Below are 22,118 nucleotides of genomic sequence, written 5' to 3' on the forward strand. Positions count from 1 at the left end.
CAGCACAGACTTCTCTCGGTCCGTCCAAAATGTCAAGCACCCGTTAGGGAAACAATCCAACTTTATCTGTATTTAAGCCAAAGCAAATCCAGAGTCGTGAGGCGAAGTGAAGTGGCTAATCTGTGGCTGTGTTCTCCAGGACCCCAGTGTGTTTTTCCTCAATTCAACTCTCCTTCTCCCAAAACTATTGGACCGAGGGGGAAGAGCCCGTCCCGGGGCCCTTGAGTGGAGATGAGGAGGGGGACACTGGGTGCACAGAGAGCCCAGTGTTGTTCGGTGCCAGCGCGACGTCAGTGCGGGCCTCTCCGCTCCCAAACGCCGCTTTTATCTTGTGGTTTGGACCTGCCATGGGAGCAGCAGCCCGTCGTTAGATTAACATCCCAGCGTGCGAGCGGTCCCCTCACCATTGAGGTGCACCCGGGGGGGAAGCGCATTCATCCGGGGGATACCAGGTCAAACAGCAGCGCTGGTGTAGACACGCTCTGGCAGTGAGGGATGGGAACCTTTGATCGCTGGCAGCTGAGAGGGACACAGACTGATTGGGGTTTTGTTTTTCATGTCTTGCCATTTTGTCGCTGTTGTTTGGACTCGGGACGGCTCGGTCTGGGGTGGTCCCGGCCAGAGCGACTGACAACACTGGGACTCGTGGTGTAGTTTGGACCAAAGGTTGTGCAGTGAGTGGAAAATCATCTAAGGCCATTGGAGTAAAGCCTATAAAGTTTAGGATTGTGTTATAAAGTAGTAAGAGCATGTTTGCGCTGAGATGTTTATTGTTTTACTTTTGCAACAGTAGAGTCTCCTTTGTGACATGGCAACGTGTGATCTGGAATGTTCCACAGTGTGTCTTTAAAGTGTGAATTTGTGATCACATGCACTATGATAAGTGACAACTGACAGTGCGTTTGAAAGACTTTTCATTGTTGTCTTCAGAAAACCAGGACAAGCATTTTCTGTTCAAAAGTCACTCCTTTGTTGTTGTTGTTGTTGTTGTTGTTGTTGTTGTCGTTGTTGTTGTCGTCGCCTTTTTGTGGACATTTTGTTCGAAACACGGAGCACAGACCAATGAAGCAAAAGAGGTCAGACTGAGACTGACCAAAACACTGCTGTTTGTTTCATTCAGTCACTTTTACTACTACACTACAGTGTTAATAATGACAACATATTTTAATTTAGTTTTAGTCTTTTGATAAAAATGTAATTCATTTTAGTCCAGTTTTAGTCGACTAAAATTGCAAGTAAATTTAGTCGACTAAATTTAAGACTAATTTAGTCGACTTTGCATTGATAATATTCATTATAATCATGTTTAATGTTGTTCCTCTGCTTCATGTTTCTGCTCCACATAAACAAAGCTCAGAGCTGATCCTTTAAACATGATCTGAGGCTCTTTCAGACGCTCAATACAAGTTTGGATGATTTTAGTCTCTCCTTTTCACTTCTATTTAGTCTTGTTTTAGTCACTTTAGTCGACGACATTAACACTACTACACTATCACTCTAAATACGGCAGCACATTTTTAGTCCTACAGCACTGAGGCCAACTCGCAGATATATTTGTAGTTATTTATAGTTTGTGCTCTACACCACAGAGGTAATCCTGTTACTTTACAAACCATAGATTTATACTTGGATAAATATGCCACAGAATAAACCATGAAACGGTTTGAAATACTGAGGTGAAAGTCAGTAAGAGGCTTGTGTGTAAAGTAGCTTTAACCCACAGCTTTGTACAAAATAAATCTCATATAAAGAATTACGTTAGTATTTTGAGACTGTGGTGTCTTATAAAATACATTTGTAGAGTTTATAGGAAGGTGAGAGTCCATAAAACATGTATAACAGGGTTTTCAGATCTGTTTTTCGAGGCGTTTTGTGCATAATTCTCATCCACAGACATTGTCAATGGACTCACTCTAATCACTCGATGCTTAATTTGCCTCCACTCAAAAGAATCTGTTAGCGTCATGGTGCTAATTGCAGCTCTGAATAGCCTTTTCTCTTTTTTATGCTCTGACCACTTCACATTGTTACCAGCAGAGAGGCTTTACATTACGGGCCGGTAAGTCCTTGGTAATTACAGTGGTATTTACAGTTGTAATTATAGGTACTTATTGTGGTACTTAAAGGACACTATAGTGAGAATTACAAGGTATGTACTTCTACATACAGTGGTAACTCTTCTAAATGAATTCTTGTTTTCCCTAATGCTGTTTTTTGTTGTTTTATAGTCACACAATCCTAGAAATTACGTCTGTTTGTAGAAGTACCACATTTACTACTTATGAATTGCTGCTGTAGAATCCTTGAATGACCAATAAGTACCATTGATGTATTTATTACTAAGAGTTACCACTGTATCTCTTAGTAATGAGAGATCCAGTGGTAACTCTGTGTCTCTCTAACCCCTAACCCTAATGACTAGTAATTATGACTTTTAGTACCACAATAATAACCTAGAATTACCACTGTAGATACTAGTACTTACCACAGTAAGTACCACTGTAAGTACCACAATAAGTACAGAGAAGTACCACTGTAATTACACTGTAAGTACCACTGTCATTACTAGTAATTACCACTATAAGTGCCACAGACTTACCGGCCCGTAATGTAAAGTGTTACCCATCATTACCCGGGAGGTTTGTGCAGTTCATGAAATAAGGGCTCCGTACACAGACATTATATTAAAGCCACTCCAGATTCCTACATTATAACAAAGAAATCATTCATCACTTGGATATTTGATATTAACAGCTAGAGGAAAAATATATTGAGGAAAGTCGAGCCCACTCAAAAATGCTATTTAAAGGTATTTTTCACCAATGAAAACTCTCCAAATGAATGATTTACTCAGTGAAATGTTGTGGCTTTAAGTTAGAAAATGGGAAACATCAGTGCAAAGATTTTCCACAAAGCGCGAGAAACTGTATTTACAACGACGCAGGAGTCCGTATTCAGCATCCCAAACCTTTATTGTTACTGACATGAGAAGTGGAAGTCACTAAATCCTAGAAACAACTGCAGAGTTTGACAAGGTCGGCTAAATGACTCAGAACAGCATTCACAACATTCACACACAGACACTGCGACTGGAGAGACTATTGGCAGAGAGAGTTAATGTCAGAGAGGCTACGGTGCTAGTGATTCATTTGACTGACGGATAAATGATGAATGCAGAGTTTTTGTCCAGTTGCAGAGTGTCATTCTCGAACGTAGACCCGTGTGCAAACTACGTCATCGGCCCCAAAGATCTGCAAGAAAAAGAAACAAATATCAGTCAGAACTCGCAGACTGTGAGGACTCGGACAAACCGCTGATGAAACTGAATGAAACTAAGACCTGCCAGTGTGTTGGCATTTCCCAGCTTCATGTATAAGCTCTGTCTCCCCACAGCTTTAAAAAAAAAACTTCTCCCTTTAAACTGTTGCAGACTAAACCAATTAGTCGGATCATGCAAATCATATGTAAATGTGGCCCAGTTCCACTGAGAGCTGCCACATCGGATCAGGCCGTCTCTGATCCCTGCTCCTCTCGCTCTCTCTCTCTGGGGCTGATATGATTCACTATGAGCTGGTTTGGGATTTTTAAAATGAGGTCATGGACAACAATGACTCATCGCGCCTTTAAAGACGACACAATGATGCATGTTTGTTTGTGCAAAGACTCCTTTTCCAAGTGTCAGCCAGACTTTCCCCAAAGCTTCATTCAAAAAGACGCCCAATCTGTCAGCAAGGAATTACTGCATCCTGAGAGTCAGAGACGGTTTGCTGTTTTGATACAGATTTTATTAAGGGAAAGACTTATTATACTACATCATGCAAAAGTAACTTGTTTGTGTGTGGCTTGGTTACAAATCTTAAGGTAACTTTTAAACAAACCAAACCCACTCACAGGTTTGTGACTGGCCTATAAGAGGAGGTGAGAAAAGCTCCTGATCCGCGTCCATCAGAGCAGAAACATCCCATACGGGCTTTAACGCTCAACAAACTGGACTGAACCATTTCAGATTTGAGTATAATACTTGTCATAGTCCAAGGACCCCTCAATGATCATCGATTATAATTCCATGTGGGCCTTGGGCGGATGTAGAAAAGAAAATCACGGTGTGGCAACACATTTTACAATGTCGAATGTTTAAAGCAAAGGCAAGTTTTGCTTGATCGCAAGACAATCTTTCCGCTTCGATGCAGGCTGACCCCCAAAAGTATACACAAATAGCAGCATTGTCCACAATATAAGTAGGGGTTTCTAACTCAGGTAAAATGTAAACATTTGTGCAAGAGTTGGCACCTGGATGCTTATTTTGCTGTAAAGTTGTTATAGTTCTTTGTCCTGTCAGAAAAGTACTAACTGAGAGTGGCCTTTGTGAGCAGCAAGTGGCTTCTAGAGCAGCTGAACACATGACCTTTACTCCCACCCCTGTGTGGGCCAACGCTTTTCACAATGGGAGCCAGAAATGATATTGAAATTAAACAGAATAAAGAGAAAACTCTGAAATAATCCCAGCCAGTGTTAATTTTGACAACATATTTTAATTTAGTTTTAGTCTTAGTCTTTTGACGAAAATGTAATTCGATTTTAGTCTAGTTTTAGTCGACTAAAATTAAGACGAATTTAGTCGACTTTGCATTGATAATCTTCATTATAATCATGTTTAATGTTGTTCCTCTGCTTCATGGAGCTGCTCCACATGAATAAAGCTCAGAGCTGATCCTTTAACAGAGAATTTACATGATCTGAGGCTCTTTCAGACGCTCAATACAAGTTTGGATGATTTAAGTCTCTCCTTTTCAGTTTTATTTAGTCTGATTTTAGTCGACTCAAATATCTGGACATTTTAGTCACAGTTTTAGTCTCATGAGAAACTTTTAATTTAGTTTTAGTCCAATTTTAGTCACAAAAATATCACTTTGACTAAAATTAAGACTAAATATTTTAGTCGACGAAATTAACACTGATCCCAGCAGCCTGCTAAGAGCTTGTGTACGTCCAAGGGCTCCTGTTTCTCCAGTTGGGAAACATCATTTTAGGATCTTATTGCATAGTATTTTGAGAGTTTTGAATCTTGGCCTGTACAGTGTTTAATCATTTACTGCCCAGTGTTTTGGGGTTTCTCAAGTCCCTCTTTATTTCAGTCTTTCGTCTCTAATAACGTCCCAAAATGAAATGTTCCTTACGTTTTTGGAGTAAAAACTGTTCCTGTAAACCATCAGCTCTGCTCTTTGGTCTAAACCCATTGACTCCTGTCAGTTTTAATCTGTTTAAATACCGGCTCCTCAGCACCGTGTCAGGTCTGTAGTTCGACTCCTCCCGATGGGACTGGGATGAAAGCCTGGGAACAGCTCCTGGGGCGGACTCTGCTCCTCTCTCTCTCTCTCTCCATCTCGTTTTATTAACCATTCCTCAAACCGAGGACTCCGGCTGCTTTGAAATTTCATTGTGATTCATAAGACGTGCCAGGAGCTCCCAGGAAAGCAGTGACGGAAAGACGAGCAAATGTGCAACTTTATGACACAACTTAGAGCGGCACAGTATCAACAAATGATCACAAATGATCCGGAGCAAAGTCGCAGAATATCCGCCAGTTACTCACTTCTTACTTGCTGAAAGGTCACATGTTTACATATGCTGAGCTCCTCTAAAGCTTTGTGCAGATTTAGGAGCATGTTTGGTGTCACTGCCATGTTTGATTGTGTTTTTAGTTTTACATTTAGTTGTGATGTCGTAACAAACTACAGTGTGGCTTTAAGTATGTGTCATGTGGAATGTGCTGAACCTCGGTGCTACAGCCTGAAGCTCCTTTTCAGTCCTGAATCACCCAAAATATACATAATCTTCCAGTACCTCGTCTGAACCTCTCACACAGCGCTCTTCCCTCTCACACTCCCTCTTCCCTCTCACACTCCCTCTTCCCTCTCATCAGCATTAATCCCTGTCTCACCAGTATTAGCTCGTCCCCGATCAGCTCGCGGCTCCAGAAGGTCTTGGGCCCGTCTCCGTCCACCAGAGTCTGTCTGCAGGAGATCTTGTTCTCCGAGTCCCAGGTCGCCAGGCTCTACAGGACAGGACAGGACAGGGTCAGCATGTGTTTTCTCATTCATTGGCGTTAATATGCAGTCAATATTGATTTAAAGTTAATAGTGAGGTGTAAGGGTCCGACTTCCTGATGTTCCTGTTGCTTTGGTTTGCACGGTAAAACTCAACAGATGAGTTCTTAGGCCGGACCTCTTGCCTAAGATGTAAGTTAAAGGGGGGGTATTCTGCAAAATGGACTCTTTCAAGCTTTCCATCATGTTATTCTGTCACTCCCTCATTAAAAACATGGCTGAAGTGTTGCCTTGGCACATTCACGTATTTCTGAGTCATCTGTAAAAACTCTGATGGCGGCCATTTTAGGGATAGGTTTGCCTGAGTCCTCCTAGGAACGCCCCCACCTCCTGGAGACGCCTCCGAGCTTTGGTCACCAGCCGAGTAACCAACCACTGCTCCTCAGCAGAACCCCCTCCCCACTGATGCCACAGACAGCGTGTGGAGGGGGCGTGTCTAAAGGCTCAGAGGTTCTTAAAGAGACAGAGGCCTATTTCAAGACATTCACTACAGCCATTTTGAGAGAGACATTTTATACAAGGCAGTTATTCTGATTTACTGCATTTAAAGACCAACAGAAGGTTTGTCATCATTGTAGTGAGATATAGACTGGTGCTGTGGGACTGACAAAAGCAGAACACCCCCTCTTTAAAGCAGAACACCCCCTCTTTAAAGGAACAGGACGACACATCATGAGCCACCACAGCCCACAGTGACACTGAGTTCTGGCTCTTCACCCGTCACATGTAGATACAGCCCTGTTAAATAAATACTGAAAAAAGTGGTTTCCAAGTTTTCACTTGGGCCACAGGAGCTTGGTGCTGGGGCCACATTTTAAAAACATTTTTCACCAAGAGCAGTCATAGTATTCAGTGCACAAATGCTTCAGCCTCCTTTGCACATCTCAGCTCCCTTTTGTGGGTCTAATCAAACCTTTGAAGGGCCGAGTTTGACCCGAATCACCAAAGCAAACAGTGTGCGTCACAAACAACTGTGCAAATCCAATCATTCATTATCATGTTATTAGAGACCTGAAATACTGTAACCTACCACCATCATCCTTCCTGCTTTAGACCTCAGCAGCTTATAAAGACACACAAATCCTCTGAGCGCTGCTGTCTAAGTCATTTCCATAACATTTCAAATGATTTAAGTCAGATTACGCTTCAGGAATCATTCCTCACGAGGTAAGAGGTGGCTGCTGACCCACGGCTGAAAATGAAGGATGTTTTAGTCCATTTAGTGGCCAATAGGTCTCAGTATATCACATCTACATGTCAGGTTTTATTTGTTGTACCACACAATGACCACACATCTGAAGCAGCTTTCTCAAAATGAATAGATACTGTATGAAATGTGTTTTTCTGTGAAATGTCAGATTTAATTACTGTGCATCATTAAAAAAAACATCATTGACTGACCAAGAGCCAAGACCACATATGGAAAAAATAAAGATCAAATCTGACACAAAACACTTGATTTATGTTGAATATTTGGTCCATTGACAAAACCACTCTTGCTTATCTTTTTTTGATTTTGAAGGAGATAAACAGTAAACACATAAATCACGAGTCTCTGTCACTTATCTCTTTCCTAAATGATTAAATTGTCTCCGCAGTGAAAACCCACAGTTTGTCTCCAAATCCTCCTCAAAAACATCTGCACATCCTTCATCTTAAACCCACAGTATTTGCCCGAGGCTGAAACACGTCCGACCCGCAGATGTGACGGCCTGGGAAAGTCTCAGAGCCTCAGTGTGGCTCATTCGTACAGTTTGGCCTTGGCTAAAGCCCCGATGCCTCGTTTGTGTCTCAGAGTTAATCACCATATCAAAGGTGAAACGCAGCTCCCTCCGGGCCGCCGTATTCCCTCTGCCAAAGCCTCTTGGAGTTGAAGTCCATAGAGCTGATTAGCCACGGCTGTATTTCAGTGCGGGACAAGCCTCTGACTGGGATGGATCGAGCCTCTTTTTCTGCCTCTTCATTGCCTTTGCAGCCGATTCCTCACACGTCTCCCACGGCAGGAGCTCGGCCCAGGATGAACCTGAGCTTGTCAAGGGGATTTCCATTCATTTGTCCAGAAGTGGCTCGTACTTACTTACTTCTTAGAGTTACTACTTAACCTGTTTGACTAAGTTAACACAACACTAACCTAAACGTAATGTAGGATGTGCTGGTGTTTTTAAAAAAGGCACCACAACTGCAACTGGTTTGTATATATTGTCAATTCAGACATTTATGGTTAGAGCACTGTGCATCCAAATAAAAAGCATTGGTATCAATTTAACAAACTTTCAGTGGAAGTGAGAAGTGACTCTGCCTTTAAACCCGTCCTTGTGAAGAATTGAGCTGCTACAGGCAGGTTAGGAAAGTTCTATGAGTTTGGACACAACTGACATGTTCATTCAAAGACTCTTTCATTGTTTGTAATTAAAAAAAAGGTATGAGGCCTTTAAAGCAGTACTAAGTAGCTCATGCCCCTAGAGGCCATAAGCGCCACTGCAGGTGTCGTAGCACGTTGCAGTTTTTTACATATTAATTCTCCGTGAGAGTAAATACTACGCTGACAGAAAAGACAAAGGGACAGAGGGATATTGTACATTGTGCCACAGCCCAACGACACAATGGAGAAAAGTCTTTTCACTCAAACTTGGCTGTAAATATTGTTTAAGTGGTGCTAGCCCACAGTTAGCTTTGCCCGCTAGCCTGTTAGCTTCTTCTTCATGATTCCATTAGTGTGTATTGGTGACTCGTACCCGGTGCAGGCAAAGTTGCAATTGTGGTTTTCAGGCCAGAGACACTAGGGGGAGACGACACCCCCCAATCATCCCATTAACACTTGTATTACCTCCAGAGGGACGACGAAAAAGGATTTATTAAGGTAACAAGTTAGTACTGCTTTAACATAACCGTAACTTAAAGGTAATGTTTGTATGCTGGTGTTTTTGTTAAAGCTGTGTAGGAGGACACAAACACAAGTTTCATTCGACAGCACGTTTGGACAACAGAAGGGGTCACATGATTAACGTGAACTTAAAGGAACAGGCCACCGTTTTTCCACACTGAGATATGTTCTTACCTGAGCTTAGATGAGTTGATACGCACCTGTCTGGTCTTTGGGTGAGGTTAGAAGCGACCGAGCTCTTCCACGTTTTCCCTCTTTCATGTAACTCCTCAGGTAACCGTGTTTAAATAGAGAAAACGTACGAGTGAGGTTTTCTCTCATCGCTACAGGAACTCAACTGCCTGGGTCAATTCCAGATGACTACATTTCCTTGCATTCTCGAAGTATAACTGCTGCTTTTAAAAGCTTTTGGTCTTGAATTAGAATATCTGCACACACCCTGATCTTGCCGTTTTAAATGATTTGTTTTAAATGATTTGTCCTGTTAGCAACCTGAACAAATAAACATGATACTGACTTTAACGGGGCATGTTCATGAGAGCATGTGCTGTCCTTGGCTTCACATCTGCTCGTCTCTGTTTCACAAAGAGCCAATTTCCTGCTGGGTTTAAAGTTTTTATTTCAGATCGTACCCAAAATCCTCTGTAGCCCATAACAACTCTCACCCCTGGACACAAACCCCTGTATTTGATGCTTATAAAGCTCTGTCAGTGTTTCCCACAGCTCACTCCTGTTGTCTTTCCTACTTCGGTGTTTTTCCTTGTGTTTCTGTAACCTTTTTAGTAGCTGCATCCTGTGGCCATGATATTGTCCATGGCACCACGTGGACCACCCACATCCTGGACATCACAGAGGAGGCTGTGAGATGGACGTGGCCTGAGATAACCTTGTCAGAAGAAAAAAGACTCAAAAGCACCGTGATTGTATTTTTGCGAGTAGAATCCGACGCGTTTCCAGGGAGTTGCTACTGTATAAATCATGGTGCAGCCCGACTTATCATGTTATCCTCCCTGGTGCTTCTTATGTCTCCTGATGGATCCTGCTGATGTCTGTGTCAGTCGCCTCAGGCCTGTTCCTCAGTGTTAATGTCATAACCTCAAAACACATCACTTTATATAAAGACATGTTTAACTCAACCCTGAACCAAGCAGCACACGCCCTTCAGGCCCGACTACTATTTTGTTTTTTCATCAAAAAATAAAATATTAACACAGTCTTTTTGGACCGAATCACTAACAAAAAATGATACAGCTTGACATTTGTGAAGATGTAAATCAGCCCCAGCCTTTAAACAGACCAGCTGCCCATGACCCGGTCCTGCTGCCAGACCCTCAGTGCCCCTCCAGACCCGGGACGCTGCCAAAACTCAGCCAACATCATCAGCCTCAGCTTCCATTTCAATCAAACTACTCACTGCTACATAGACAGCACACACTGTTTGTTTTTGACGAGGGAACTACACTATTACATGGTTTAAAAAGTCCAGTAAAATAGTAGAGTTATGTTCTTGTGCCAACCAAGAACAAACGTGAACAAATGGCAGTTAATGCGGGGCGACAGTGCGATTTGTTTGGCTGAAAACAGAGAAGCGCCGTGTGGAGAGAGGGCACAACCGTCTCATGCCTGTGCCCAGTTACCCAGCATGCACTGGTGGCACAGACTGAGGGAGCAACAAACTGACAACTAGGTCATGACTGGCCCCCTCAAAACACAGCAATGCAAACAGGGCGGCGGAGTGTGAGGCAGACAAAATGTTGTGACACTTACAACTGTGGATAGATTTAGTTTATCCAGCGGGCACAGTCGTCCCTCCGAGGTCCACAGTCGTTTTACACCTGCAGTACTTTTCTCTCTTGTTGGGTTATTATCCAGGATTTATAATTGAATTTCTCTTCTCTTTGGTTCTTGAATCACCTGCTACCATCACAAGCAAGCAAGTTCATCTGTAGAACACACTTCATCAAGTTTTAAAAAAAGAAAAGAAAAAAGAAGATGCCACCCTGTCCCTCGATTAAAAAACGGTAATGGAGCAGCAGAAAGAAAGTTTTGGAGTGAGCAGGAAACGTGTCAGATCAGAGGAATAGTCAGACTTAGAGAGACGCATCCATGTGTTTGTCTCCAGCAGGTCAGACGACTGTAACGGCTGCTGTAACTGTCAGACATCTGCAGTACGTCCAGAACGCTGCTGCTCGAGTCCTGACAAGAACCAGGAAATACGACCATATTAGTCCAGTGCTCCGGTCTCTGCACTGGCTTCCTGTCGCTCAGAGAATAGACTTTAAAACAGCTCTGCGTGTTACATCTCTGACATGTTAGAGCCGTATGAACCATCTCGGGCCCTGAGAACTTCAGGGAGGGGCCTCCTGGTGGTTCCCAGAGTCAGGACTAAACGCGGTGAGGCTGCGTTTCAGTTTCATGCAGCTAAAATCTGGAACAGTCTTCACGAGGATGTGAGACAGGCCTCAACTCTGACAATGTTCAAATCCAGGCTGAAAACAGCTCTTTTTGCCCGAGCAGATACAGTGGGGCAAAAAAGTATTTAGTCAGCCACCAATTGTGCAAGTTCTCCCACTTAAAATAATGGAATTCACATTGTAGGATTTTTAAAGAAGTTCTTAATTATGGTGGAAAATAAGTATTTGGTCAATAACACAAATTCAACTCAATACTTTGTAATATAACCTTTGTTGGCAATAACAGGTCAAACGATCACTATAGGTCTGTCCCAGGTTTGCACACACAGTAGCTGGTGTTTTGGCCCATTCCTCCTGCAGATCTTCTCCAGAGCAGTGATGTTTTGGAGCTGTCGCCGAGCAACACGGACTTTCACCTCCCTCCACAGGTTTTCTATGGGGTTGAGGTCTGGAGACTGGCTAGGCCACTCCAGGACTTTCAAATGCTTCTCACGGAGCCAGTCCTTCGACACCCGGGCGGTTCTTACGGAGCCAGTCCTTCGATGCCCGGGTGGTGTGTTTGGGATCATTGTCAGGCTGGAAGACCCAGCCACGTTTCATCTTCAAAGCTCTCACTGATGGAAGGAGGTTTTGACGATACATGGCCCCATTCATTCTTTCCTGAACACGGATCAGTCGTCCTGTCCCCTTAGCAGAAAAACAGCCCCAAAGCATGATGTTTCCACCCCCATGCTTCACAATAGGTCTGGTGTTCTGATGCAGCTCAGTTTTCTTCTTCCTCCAAACACGACCAGTTGAGTTTATACCAAAAAGTTCTACTTTGGCTTCATCTGACCACATGACATTCTCCCAGTCCTCTGCTGTATCATCCATGTGCCTCTGGCAAACTTCAGACGGGCCTGGACATGCACTGGCTTAAGCAGGGGGACACGTCTGGGATTCCCTGTGGTTGTAGTGTGTTACTGATGGTCACCTTTGTTACTTTGGTCCCAGCTCTCTGCAGGTCATTCACCAGGTCCCCCCTGTGGTTCTGGGATTGTTGCTCACCGTTCTCATGATCATTGTGACTCCACGAGATGAGATCTTGCGTGGAGCCCCAGATCGAGGGAGATTATCAGTGGTCTTGTATGTCTTCCATTTTCTGATAATTGCTCCCACAGTTGATTTTTTCACACCGAGCTGCTGCCTATTGTAGATTCACTCTTCCCAGTCTGGTGCAGGTCTACAGCTCTTTTCCTGGTGTCCTTCCACAGCTCTTTGGTCTTGGCCATAGTGGAGTCTGGAGTCTGACTGTTGGAGGCTGTGGACAGGTGTCTTTTATACAAATAACCAGTTACTCTAAGTTACTCTTACTGCAATAAAGAAGTTACGCCTCCAGGCCCAGGTAGTTGCCTGTGGTGCGACATGGTCGGGCAAATACGGGAGGTTCTACTATTGAACAAATGAAAGTATGGAAAGCAGGAACCGTGAAAAAAACTTATGTCTTTAGTTCCAAAGCATCCACTTTCTTTTGCCCCATTTTCCCCATTTTTTTTCTTTTTTAAATGTTCATATTTTTGTCACAATCCCCCCCCCCCCCCCTATTTTAACCCCCCCTCCCTTTTTTGCCACAATTTATCCCAATTTTGCACCATTTTTCCCCAAATAATTTCCCAGTTTCACATTGGAGATGAATCTGATATTGTCAATTTGCAGCTCTTTCATACATTATCGCTTTGTTTTCCGGTTCAAGGTGACAAATATTATAGTATAGGCATCGGAGAAAGATATCGTTCAGGTATCGGTATCGAAAACCAAGTATCATTCAAGTACTGGTATCGAAAAACATGTAACGTTACCCCAGCTCCAAGCAGGACATCATCGACTCCATGTTGCTAGTTTGCTTTGACTCAGAGGGTTTTCACACTGGCTCTGGTCGATTGTTTTATTTTCTACATAATTAAAATTCAACTTGAGTCTCTCCCTCCGTTCTTTCTTTCTCCCCTCTGAGTCAAAGCCCTGTTAAACCACCGCACTGACTGTATCTGACGACATGAGAAGACGTCTCCAGCCTCAGATCAGTCCAACCATCTGCCCCGATCCAGCTGTGGAGCGTGACCCTAATACTCAACCTCCAGCAGGTGCAGCATTATTAATATTTCATTCAACCTTCAGGAAGAACAGGCAAGGAGAAATCCCACAGGCCCTGAGTGCACCGCCTATAGAAACAGTACTATCCACTAAAACTGATGGCGGAGTAATCTGATGGGTTTAACGGGGGTTAATGTAGATTAGGTGGTCATACGTGAGGATTTAATCTGTGAAGGAAATTAGGTTAGAAAGAAATGCCTTGGAAACAGATCCATGAGAAGACTATGGAAGCAGAAAAGAGTAGGTTCAGTTACAGATGGGACCACTTTCTACGCCCTGAAGAGGGAGATGGGCTCAGCTGATGTGAATGGCAGCATTTAGAGGGTTTTTTCAGAACTGTGTACATTTAGACCTTATTTTAAGCAGCATATTAGCCAAACTAAGACACATTTTTTTCTTCTGTTTGATATGAATCAGTTACATGCTGCACCTCATTTGTATGATTTGGACCTGCCCATTCACATTGGGAGGTCTAGCTCACCTGGATGCTCGCTTGTGTTTAGATTAGACAATGTGGGATCACTTTTGAGAGGGTTCTATGCATAATCTGGGCCTGATACGTCTTCAAACTCAGCCGACCGTGTTGAAATATATCATATCTAGTTTTTAAACATGGGTCGCTAATACTTGTCTTTTTCAACCCCGTCCCGCCTTTTTTTTACCCTTTTTTCCTCAATGCGGACGCTCAATTAACTGGACCTAAATTACTAGGTTCCACATTGGGATATTTTGAATATATTGACAGCCTCATATGATGAAAAACAAGACCCCTGTTTAGTGAACACAGTCAGTAGATGTGTGTCCTGACCCCTGTTTAGTGAACACATGTGTGTCCTGACCCCTGTTTAGTGAACACAGTCTGTAGATGTGTGTCCTGACCCCTGTTTAGTGAACACAGTCTGTAGATGTGTGTCCTGACCCCTGTTTAGTGAACACAGTCAGTAGATGTGTGTCCTGACCCCTGTTTAGTGAACACAGTCTGTAGATGTGTGTCCTGACCTCTGTTTAGTGAACACATGTGTGTCCTGACCTCTGTTTAGTGAACACAGTCTGTAGATGTGTGTCCTGACCCCTGTTTAGTGAACACATGTGTGTCCTGACCCCTGTTTAGTGAACACAGTCCGTAAATGTGTGTCCTGACCCCTGTTTAGTGAACACATGTGTGTCCTGACCCCTGTTTAGTGAACACAGTCAGTAGATGTGTGTCCTGACCTCTGTTTAGTGAACACAGTCCGTAAATGTGTGTCCTGACCCCTGTTTAGTGAACACATGTGTGTCCTGACCCCTGTTTAGTGAACACATGTGTGTCCTGACCCCTGTTTAGTGAACACAGTCTGTAGATGTGTGTCCTGACCCCTGTTTAGTGAACACAGTCAGTAGATGTGTGTCCTGACCCCTGTTTAGTGAACACAGTCTGTAGATGTGTGTCCTGACCCCTGTTTAGTGAACACAGTCAGTAGATGTGTGTCCTGACCCCTGTTTAGTGAACACAGTGCATAGATGTGTGTCCTGACCCCTGTTTAGTGAACACAGTGCATAGATGTGTGTCCTGACCCCTGTTTAGTGAACACAGTCTGTAGATGTGTGTCCTGACCCCTGCTTAGTGAACACAGTCTGTAGATGTGTGTCCTGACCCCTGTTTAGTGAACACAGTCAGTAGATGTGTGTCCTGACCCCTGTTTAGTGAACACAGTCTGTAGATGTGTGTCCTGACCCCTGTTTAGTGAACACAGTCTGTAGATGTGTGTCCTGACCCCTGTTTAGTGAACACAGTCAGTAGATGTGTGTCCTGACCTCTGTTTAGTGAACACAGTCCGTAAATGTGTGTCCTGACCCCTGTTTAGTGAACACATGTGTGTCCTGACCCCTGTTTAGTGAACACATGTGTGTCCTGACCCCTGTTTAGTGAACACAGTCTGTAGATGTGTGTCCTGACCCCTGTTTAGTGAACACAGTCAGTAGATGTGTGTCCTGACCCCTGTTTAGTGAACACAGTCTGTAGATGTGTGTCCTGACCCCTGTTTAGTGAACACAGTCAGTAGATGTGTGTCCTGACCCCTGTTTAGTGAACACAGTGCATAGATGTGTGTCCTGACCCCTGTTTAGTGAACACAGTGCATAGATGTGTGTCCTGACCCCTGTTTAGTGAACACAGTCTGTAGATGTGTGTCCTGACCCCTGCTTAGTGAACACAGTCTGTAGATGTGTGTCCTGACCCCTGTTTAGTGAACACAGTCAGTAGATGTGTGTCCTGACCCCTGTTTAGTGAACACAGTCTGTAGATGTGTGTCCTGACCCCTGTTTAGTGAACACAGTCTGTAGATGTGTGTCCTGACCCCTGTTTAGTGAACACAGTCTGTAGATGTGTGTCCTGACCCCTGCTGTAGTTAGTGAACACGTGTGTGTCCTACTGTACTTTGGCACCTTGCACTTGCGCCCGTCCACCGTCTCCTCGTCGTACTCCTCTCCCACAGTGAAGTTGATCTCGGTGGTGCGGACGCTGGTGGAGGTTTTGATGTAGAAAGTCTCTCCCTCCTGACGGATCTCCACGTGAGGGTTTGAAGCTGCTGCTACAGCCACTTTCCGCAGCATAGCGTTCACTCCTGCAGCAACAGACGGGCGGGTCAGTGACCGAAATGAGACAACAGCCCAATGTACACACTTTAAAGGACATTTATCATGTATCAAATATCTCTAACCCTTTCCCTCAATTCAGCTCATGGCAACCAATAGGAAAATGACTGCTGCAGCACATGGTAGGCTCCCAACTTAAAGTAAAGAGGTGATCCAAGACTGTATAATAAAATTCAAATACAACACTCTGCTATTAACTTGTATATTGAAGTTTTATGTACAATAAAAGTACCAAGCACAAACTACCTAACCACTACTGCCATTATTACTTACTCTGCAAGCCTATCATCCTACAGTGGTGGAAAGCTTTTATTGTAGCCATAGCTGCCCTGGGGTAGATAGATAGAAGATGAGCATCACCAACAGCTCACTCTGAAGGATGTAGCCCACTAAAATAATAATAACAATAATACATTTTATTTGTATAGCGCTTTTCAAGACTCTCAAAGACGCTTTACAGAAAACAAGAATAAAATCACACATAAAATGAGCACATTAAAATGAGGGCAGTTACTTGATATTAAAAGCCTTTTTAAAGAGGTGAGTTTTGAGTTCTCTCTTGAAGGTGGGGAGGTCAGAACAGGCACGGAGCGGTGGGGGCAGTGAGTTCCAGAGTGTGGGGGCGGCGATGGAGAAGGCGCTTGGTCTTACAGGGGAGGGACAGGTTGGCGTTGGAGGAGCGGAGGGAGCGAGATGGAGTGTGATGGTGGAGGAGGTCAATGAGGTCTGGAGGGGCCACATTATGGCCACCTCAACTACTTCAACTACTACTGCAAAAACAACTACTCCTGCTATAATTACTTCTGTCAACAAGAACATTTATTCCTACTAATACCAACACCATCACTACTACCATGACAACAACTACAGCAGGAAGAAATCTCGACTTTCTATTCAGTTGTATTTTTTCATATTAAAAAACGATTAAATGTAGTTTTTACAGATATGGGTCAACACTCCAGTATCATTTATGTCAGTGTTAATTTTGACAACATATTTTAATTTAGTTTTAGTCTTTTGACGAAAATGTATTTTAATTTTAGTCAAGATTTAGTCGAAAAAATCTTTTCAATTTTAGTCTAGTTTTAGTCGACTAAATTTCAGACTAATTGAGTGGACTTTGCATTGATAATATTCATGATAATCATATTTAATGTTGTTCCTCTGCTTCATGTTTCTGCTCCACATGAACAAAGCTCAGAGCTGATCCTTTAAACATGATCTGAGGCTCTTTCAGACGCTCAATACAAGTTTGGATGATTTTAGTCTCTCCTTTTCATTTTTATTTAGTCTGATTTTAGTCGACTCAAATATCTGGACATTTTAGTCACAGTTTTAGTCTCATGAGAAACTTTTCATTTAGTTTTAGTCCAATTTTAGTCACAAAAATATCACTTTGACTAAAATTAAGACTAAATATTTTAGTCGACGACATTAACACTGACTTATGTAACTCGCTCCTTCAAACTCTAAGCCAGATCTTGTTACTGCAAAATAATTGACCAAGACTTGACGATTAAAAACTCCTGTAACAATAACTGAGGTAGAACGTTGTTGCTATTGTGAATTAGATTCAAATGAAATGTTACAAACCATTTCATTAAAACGAGGTTCTTCTAATCTTTAAATTGACTGTGAGGGAAAGTCGACTGTGTCAGCAGCACATTGGGCTAAAATCTACTAGGTTCTGTACATGCCCCTCTTTTCTGCTTCTATTGTGACCCTGAGAGGCTGAGACCCCCCCTGGGTGAAACGTCCAGTCGGATCAGACACAGCCGGCCGACAGCAGGCGCAGGCTGCTCCTCTGTCCCCTCGCATTTCAGACTCTTCACATCCACAGATTCAACATGTGCGTTCACTTGGGCCACAGAAAATCACAGTGTTTTTTTTATGATGACGCTAACTTGCCAAAAAGTGACAGTCATGTTTCGAGAACATCCACCCAAACATAAAATCTGTTTACACCAAATGCACCCAAGCCATAATTCCCAAAGGTCTCTGAATAAATGAGTCATCTTTCTTCATCATAATTATCCATCATCATCTTTTTTAATGGTGTTTTCTTCTTCTCCAGTGAAATTCAGCTTTGATAATTTGCTCTGCCTCATTGCGTTATGGCGATTATCCACTGCTTTGTTATTTACAACTACACTGAATGCGGTCATTGGTCAAATACGAGCTGGAATGTTGGGACCCTGAACGCACCACGGCCCCACATGTGTTCACTCTCTCCATCCTCACTGCAAACACACACAGTCTCATTTGTTTTTGGGCTGGAATGTTGGACCCTGAACGCACCACGGCCCCACATGTGTTCACTCTCTCCATCCTCACTGCAAACACACACAGTCTCATTTGTTTTTGAGCTGGAATGTTGGGACCCTGAACGCACCACGGCCCCACATGTGTTCACTCTCTCCATCCTCACTGCAAACACACACAGTCTCATGTTTTTGGGCTGCACCACTTGCCGTAGCGCATCACTCACTGGCTCTGACATAAGGTCCAGGCTGGAGCTGCATCACTTCCCATCAGTGTCCCAGTAATTACGTGTTGACTGGGGTTTTGTTTTGAGTGGAAGGGCCGATACCATCTCATCACCTCCCTCAGCCGCTAATTGAGAACAAGCATATGTCGGACCAGGGAATGCAGCACATAGACGTATAGTTTTGTATCAGGGACACTGTAGACCATTGTTTACTATTGTGGGATGTGGGCCGGGTTTGATAAGACGGTACGACCGAACAATAGGGAGGGTTACTTTTGGTTCACTGGTTTCCAAATGATGGAAATGTGGCATTAATCCACAGGTTAGTGCTATATTACATTGTTTATGCTAAGGAGAGATACAGAGGATTTAAGCCGGGGAGGGGGGGGGGCATCTAGCAGTAAACCCATGTCCATCACAGTAGATCTGATCATGTTTGAATGCAGGGGTGATCAGAAGTACTGCACTAATAGTATGTTTGTTTCCACTACATTTATAAGAAGATGTCAAAGCAGAAAGTCTAAAAATGGCAGCACGTTTTGTCATTTTTTTAAGGCTTGTGATTCACACTACCAGTACTGACAGGTAGGGGGCAGTGTGCAAATGTTCTGTCAATATCACTGACTAAAAACAAAGAAGTCGTTTTGGTTGTGTTGCCCTCAACATGGTCAAATGGGTGTTTTATATTTTTAAAGCTTCAAAGTTATTATTCACAACATTTACTAAACCATCGTGTACTTTCTACTTTGATCATTTTCTGAAGCAAATGCTGTACTTTAATTACTCGACAGCGCGACTTTGACTTGTATTGGAGTTTTATTGAACGAGTCGTACCTGTATTCTGCACTTTCACTTAATTGCAGTTATTATTATTATTATTATCAAACCTCATTAGACGTATCAAAAGAAAACTACCCCAGGGCAGCTGTGGCTACAAAAATAACAACTGTGTAGTGTCAAGTGTGGTAACACAGTACAAGCCTGATGTGCTGGTCCCATTTTTGATTTAATGACGGCTGATTAAACAGGCGGCCCGGGGGCCAGATCCGGCCCACCAAACAGTCTGGTTTATTATTATTATTATTATTATTATTATTATTATGACACACACGGCGACAGCAGCACACACTCTCACTGAGGAGGCTCTGCCGGACCCAACAACATCATTATTATATATATACCTCTTCAGAATCAGTCCAACAGCTAAAGTACGTCCTTTTGTTTACGCATGTTAAGTAGCCATGTGCTTCGGTGTGAGAGTCTGAGCTTCAAAATATACAATGGAGCTGGAAAAGCTTTAGACGCCAATAGGGCTGAAATAAGTGACACAGTGAGAGTTCATTCGCTGCTGCCACTGCTGTGTCTTGCAAAAAGGACTTAAAAATGCTGGAATATAAAACTGGCCTTTTTTTATCCCATAAAACATGTTTAGTCGTGGCTTCCGAAAAATCTGGCCCAGTAAAAAATGTGATTGAAAAGCCCTGATTTATTCGTACCATGTCAATATTGAACAAGCAAAAAGCAAAATCATCATATACTCTCTCTCTCCCTCAAAGCAGGTTTGATAGTGAGACGGAGAATCTTGAATGGAAGCAGAATGTCTCCAAACACGGCCCCAAAATTCCACATCTATTCTGTGCTTGTCTCCTATTATTGAGCCCCGTTGGCAGCAGCTTCAGGAGGCGCTGCCACACAGTAGTGACCCATTTACGCTGGTCCAAATCTCACTCATCACAACCATCACTGAAGACTGTGGACTCCTGAATGAGAGCAGAGAGGGGCATTTCTCCCGGGACCTCCCCTGGCATCGCTCATTCATGCCCTACTTAAATGCTTGACATGAACAACACCGTGACCCCTCCTTAAAATGCAACAATACCACATTTGTTTAGGGCGGCGATATGGCATCACTGATGTCCTCAAACATGGAGACGATTTCCTTTTAATTTGTCCCATGGGTGCGATAATGGACCAAGTCCAGTAGCAAGACTTTGACATTAACCTCAGCTATAGAAGATAAATAATGTATTTTTGTTTTACTTAAAGCCACACTGCGTAGGATTTTACCCAATAAATAATATTGAAATACAAGTGTGCCTTTAAACTGGGTTTAGTTCATACCTATTTTGGTGCTGATTGGATTTAATAAAGTCACACTTTTATGTCTGACGGATTTATATATATTCATAACTTTTGGAAAGTGAAGTTGTGCTTCCTTATCCAGTTCATTCAGGGTAAAATATTGCAGTATATTATGATAACAAATAATAATACTTAGTGCATTAGAAGATATTGTATTGCAGTAAATACATTTGAGCACGACAAAAGTCCCAGCTCTGTAAAACTGTTTTTAAAAATAGAGGTAAAAAGTAAATACAATAGTAGCAGTAATGGGAGCAATAGTGGGAAATGCAATAAAAATAGAACAGAATGATGGTGATTAGAATATTCCGGTGTTTCCTTGTGCACAGTAATCCCTGAGCACAGAGCCAGTTTCTTACACTTCTTCATACACTTGTCACATTTAAATGCATGTTCTCTTCGTGCACTAAAATAAATGAAGCTTATGAACATAATAGGCAAACATTTAAGGTCAGGAAATTACATTCATTTCCATATTTTGTGTTGAAACATCATCTAGTCTAATGCCCATGTTTTCCCCTCAAAGCCAGAATAGCTTTATGCCATTTTTATCTTGTAAAAGTAACTCAGAAAATAGCAAATAATAAGTGGATTGTTTTCACTCCACATCCATCTTCTCCCAAAAGGCTTTTTCTTCTGACTGTAGCATGAGATGGACCGACCTCACGCTGCGATGTAGCAGAGACAACAAGTAGATTCAAAGGATCGAGCTTCTTACCCAAGACTTTGAGAAGTTCATCGAAATTCTCGCTACTCTTCATCTTCCAGGTGCCGGAGAAGTTGGGCATTGTGGCAGCAGCTGTGGGTTACGGGTCTGGCAGCCTCCTCTCCTCCGTCCTTGCTTTGTCCCGGTCTCCTCCAGCAGTGTGGTTTCTCTCCTCACAGACGCTGCTCTTCACACAGGAGGACACGCCCACTCCCAGACACGAACATGGCACTGAAGCAGAAGCTGGAGAACCCATGGAATAATAATGGAGTCAAAGATGGCAGCACAAGATGATGCTAGAATCACTACAAGAAATAAAAGTAAATCTCCCGGTTTAACATGTAGAAAATGTATTGGACCCATAAAGTAAGAAAGTATCGGATGCAGGGATGGAGAAGTAAATTTACTCATAAACATGCAGCCTTCATGAGCATCTGTCACGCTTTGAGCACAGCGTGAGTTGTGTCGTTTTTAGTGGTTTTATTTAATTTGTATTGTTTTAATGTTTTTTTGTTTTTTAGTTCATTAAAGCATTTTAGAGTATCTTTTTTTTTTTACTGTGTCTATTGGCTTTTAATGTTTTATTGTTTTTGGTTTAATGATGTTTCATTTT

The 22,118-nt window shown here is 42.8% G+C and overlaps 1 protein-coding gene across 1 annotated transcript; it reads right to left on the reverse strand.

The window, feature by feature from the left end:
• Window positions 1-3,108: 3,108 nt before the first annotated feature.
• On the reverse strand, window positions 3,109-21,597 carry crabp1a (cellular retinoic acid binding protein 1a). The gene is made up of 4 exons (XM_079567986.1): window positions 21,518-21,597; window positions 15,960-16,138; window positions 5,942-6,055; window positions 3,109-3,251 (listed from the first exon to the last, which is right to left on the reverse strand). The coding sequence occupies exons 1-4, from the start codon at window positions 21,585-21,587 to the stop codon at window positions 3,201-3,203; spliced, it is 414 nt and encodes a 137-aa protein (XP_079424112.1). The 5' UTR covers window positions 21,588-21,597; the 3' UTR covers window positions 3,109-3,200.
• Window positions 21,598-22,118: the final 521 nt, after the last annotated feature.

Source organism: Gobius niger, assembly GCF_951799975.1.
Source record: "Gobius niger genome assembly, chromosome: 12".
Taxonomy (NCBI): Eukaryota; Metazoa; Chordata; class Actinopteri; order Gobiiformes; family Gobiidae; genus Gobius; species Gobius niger.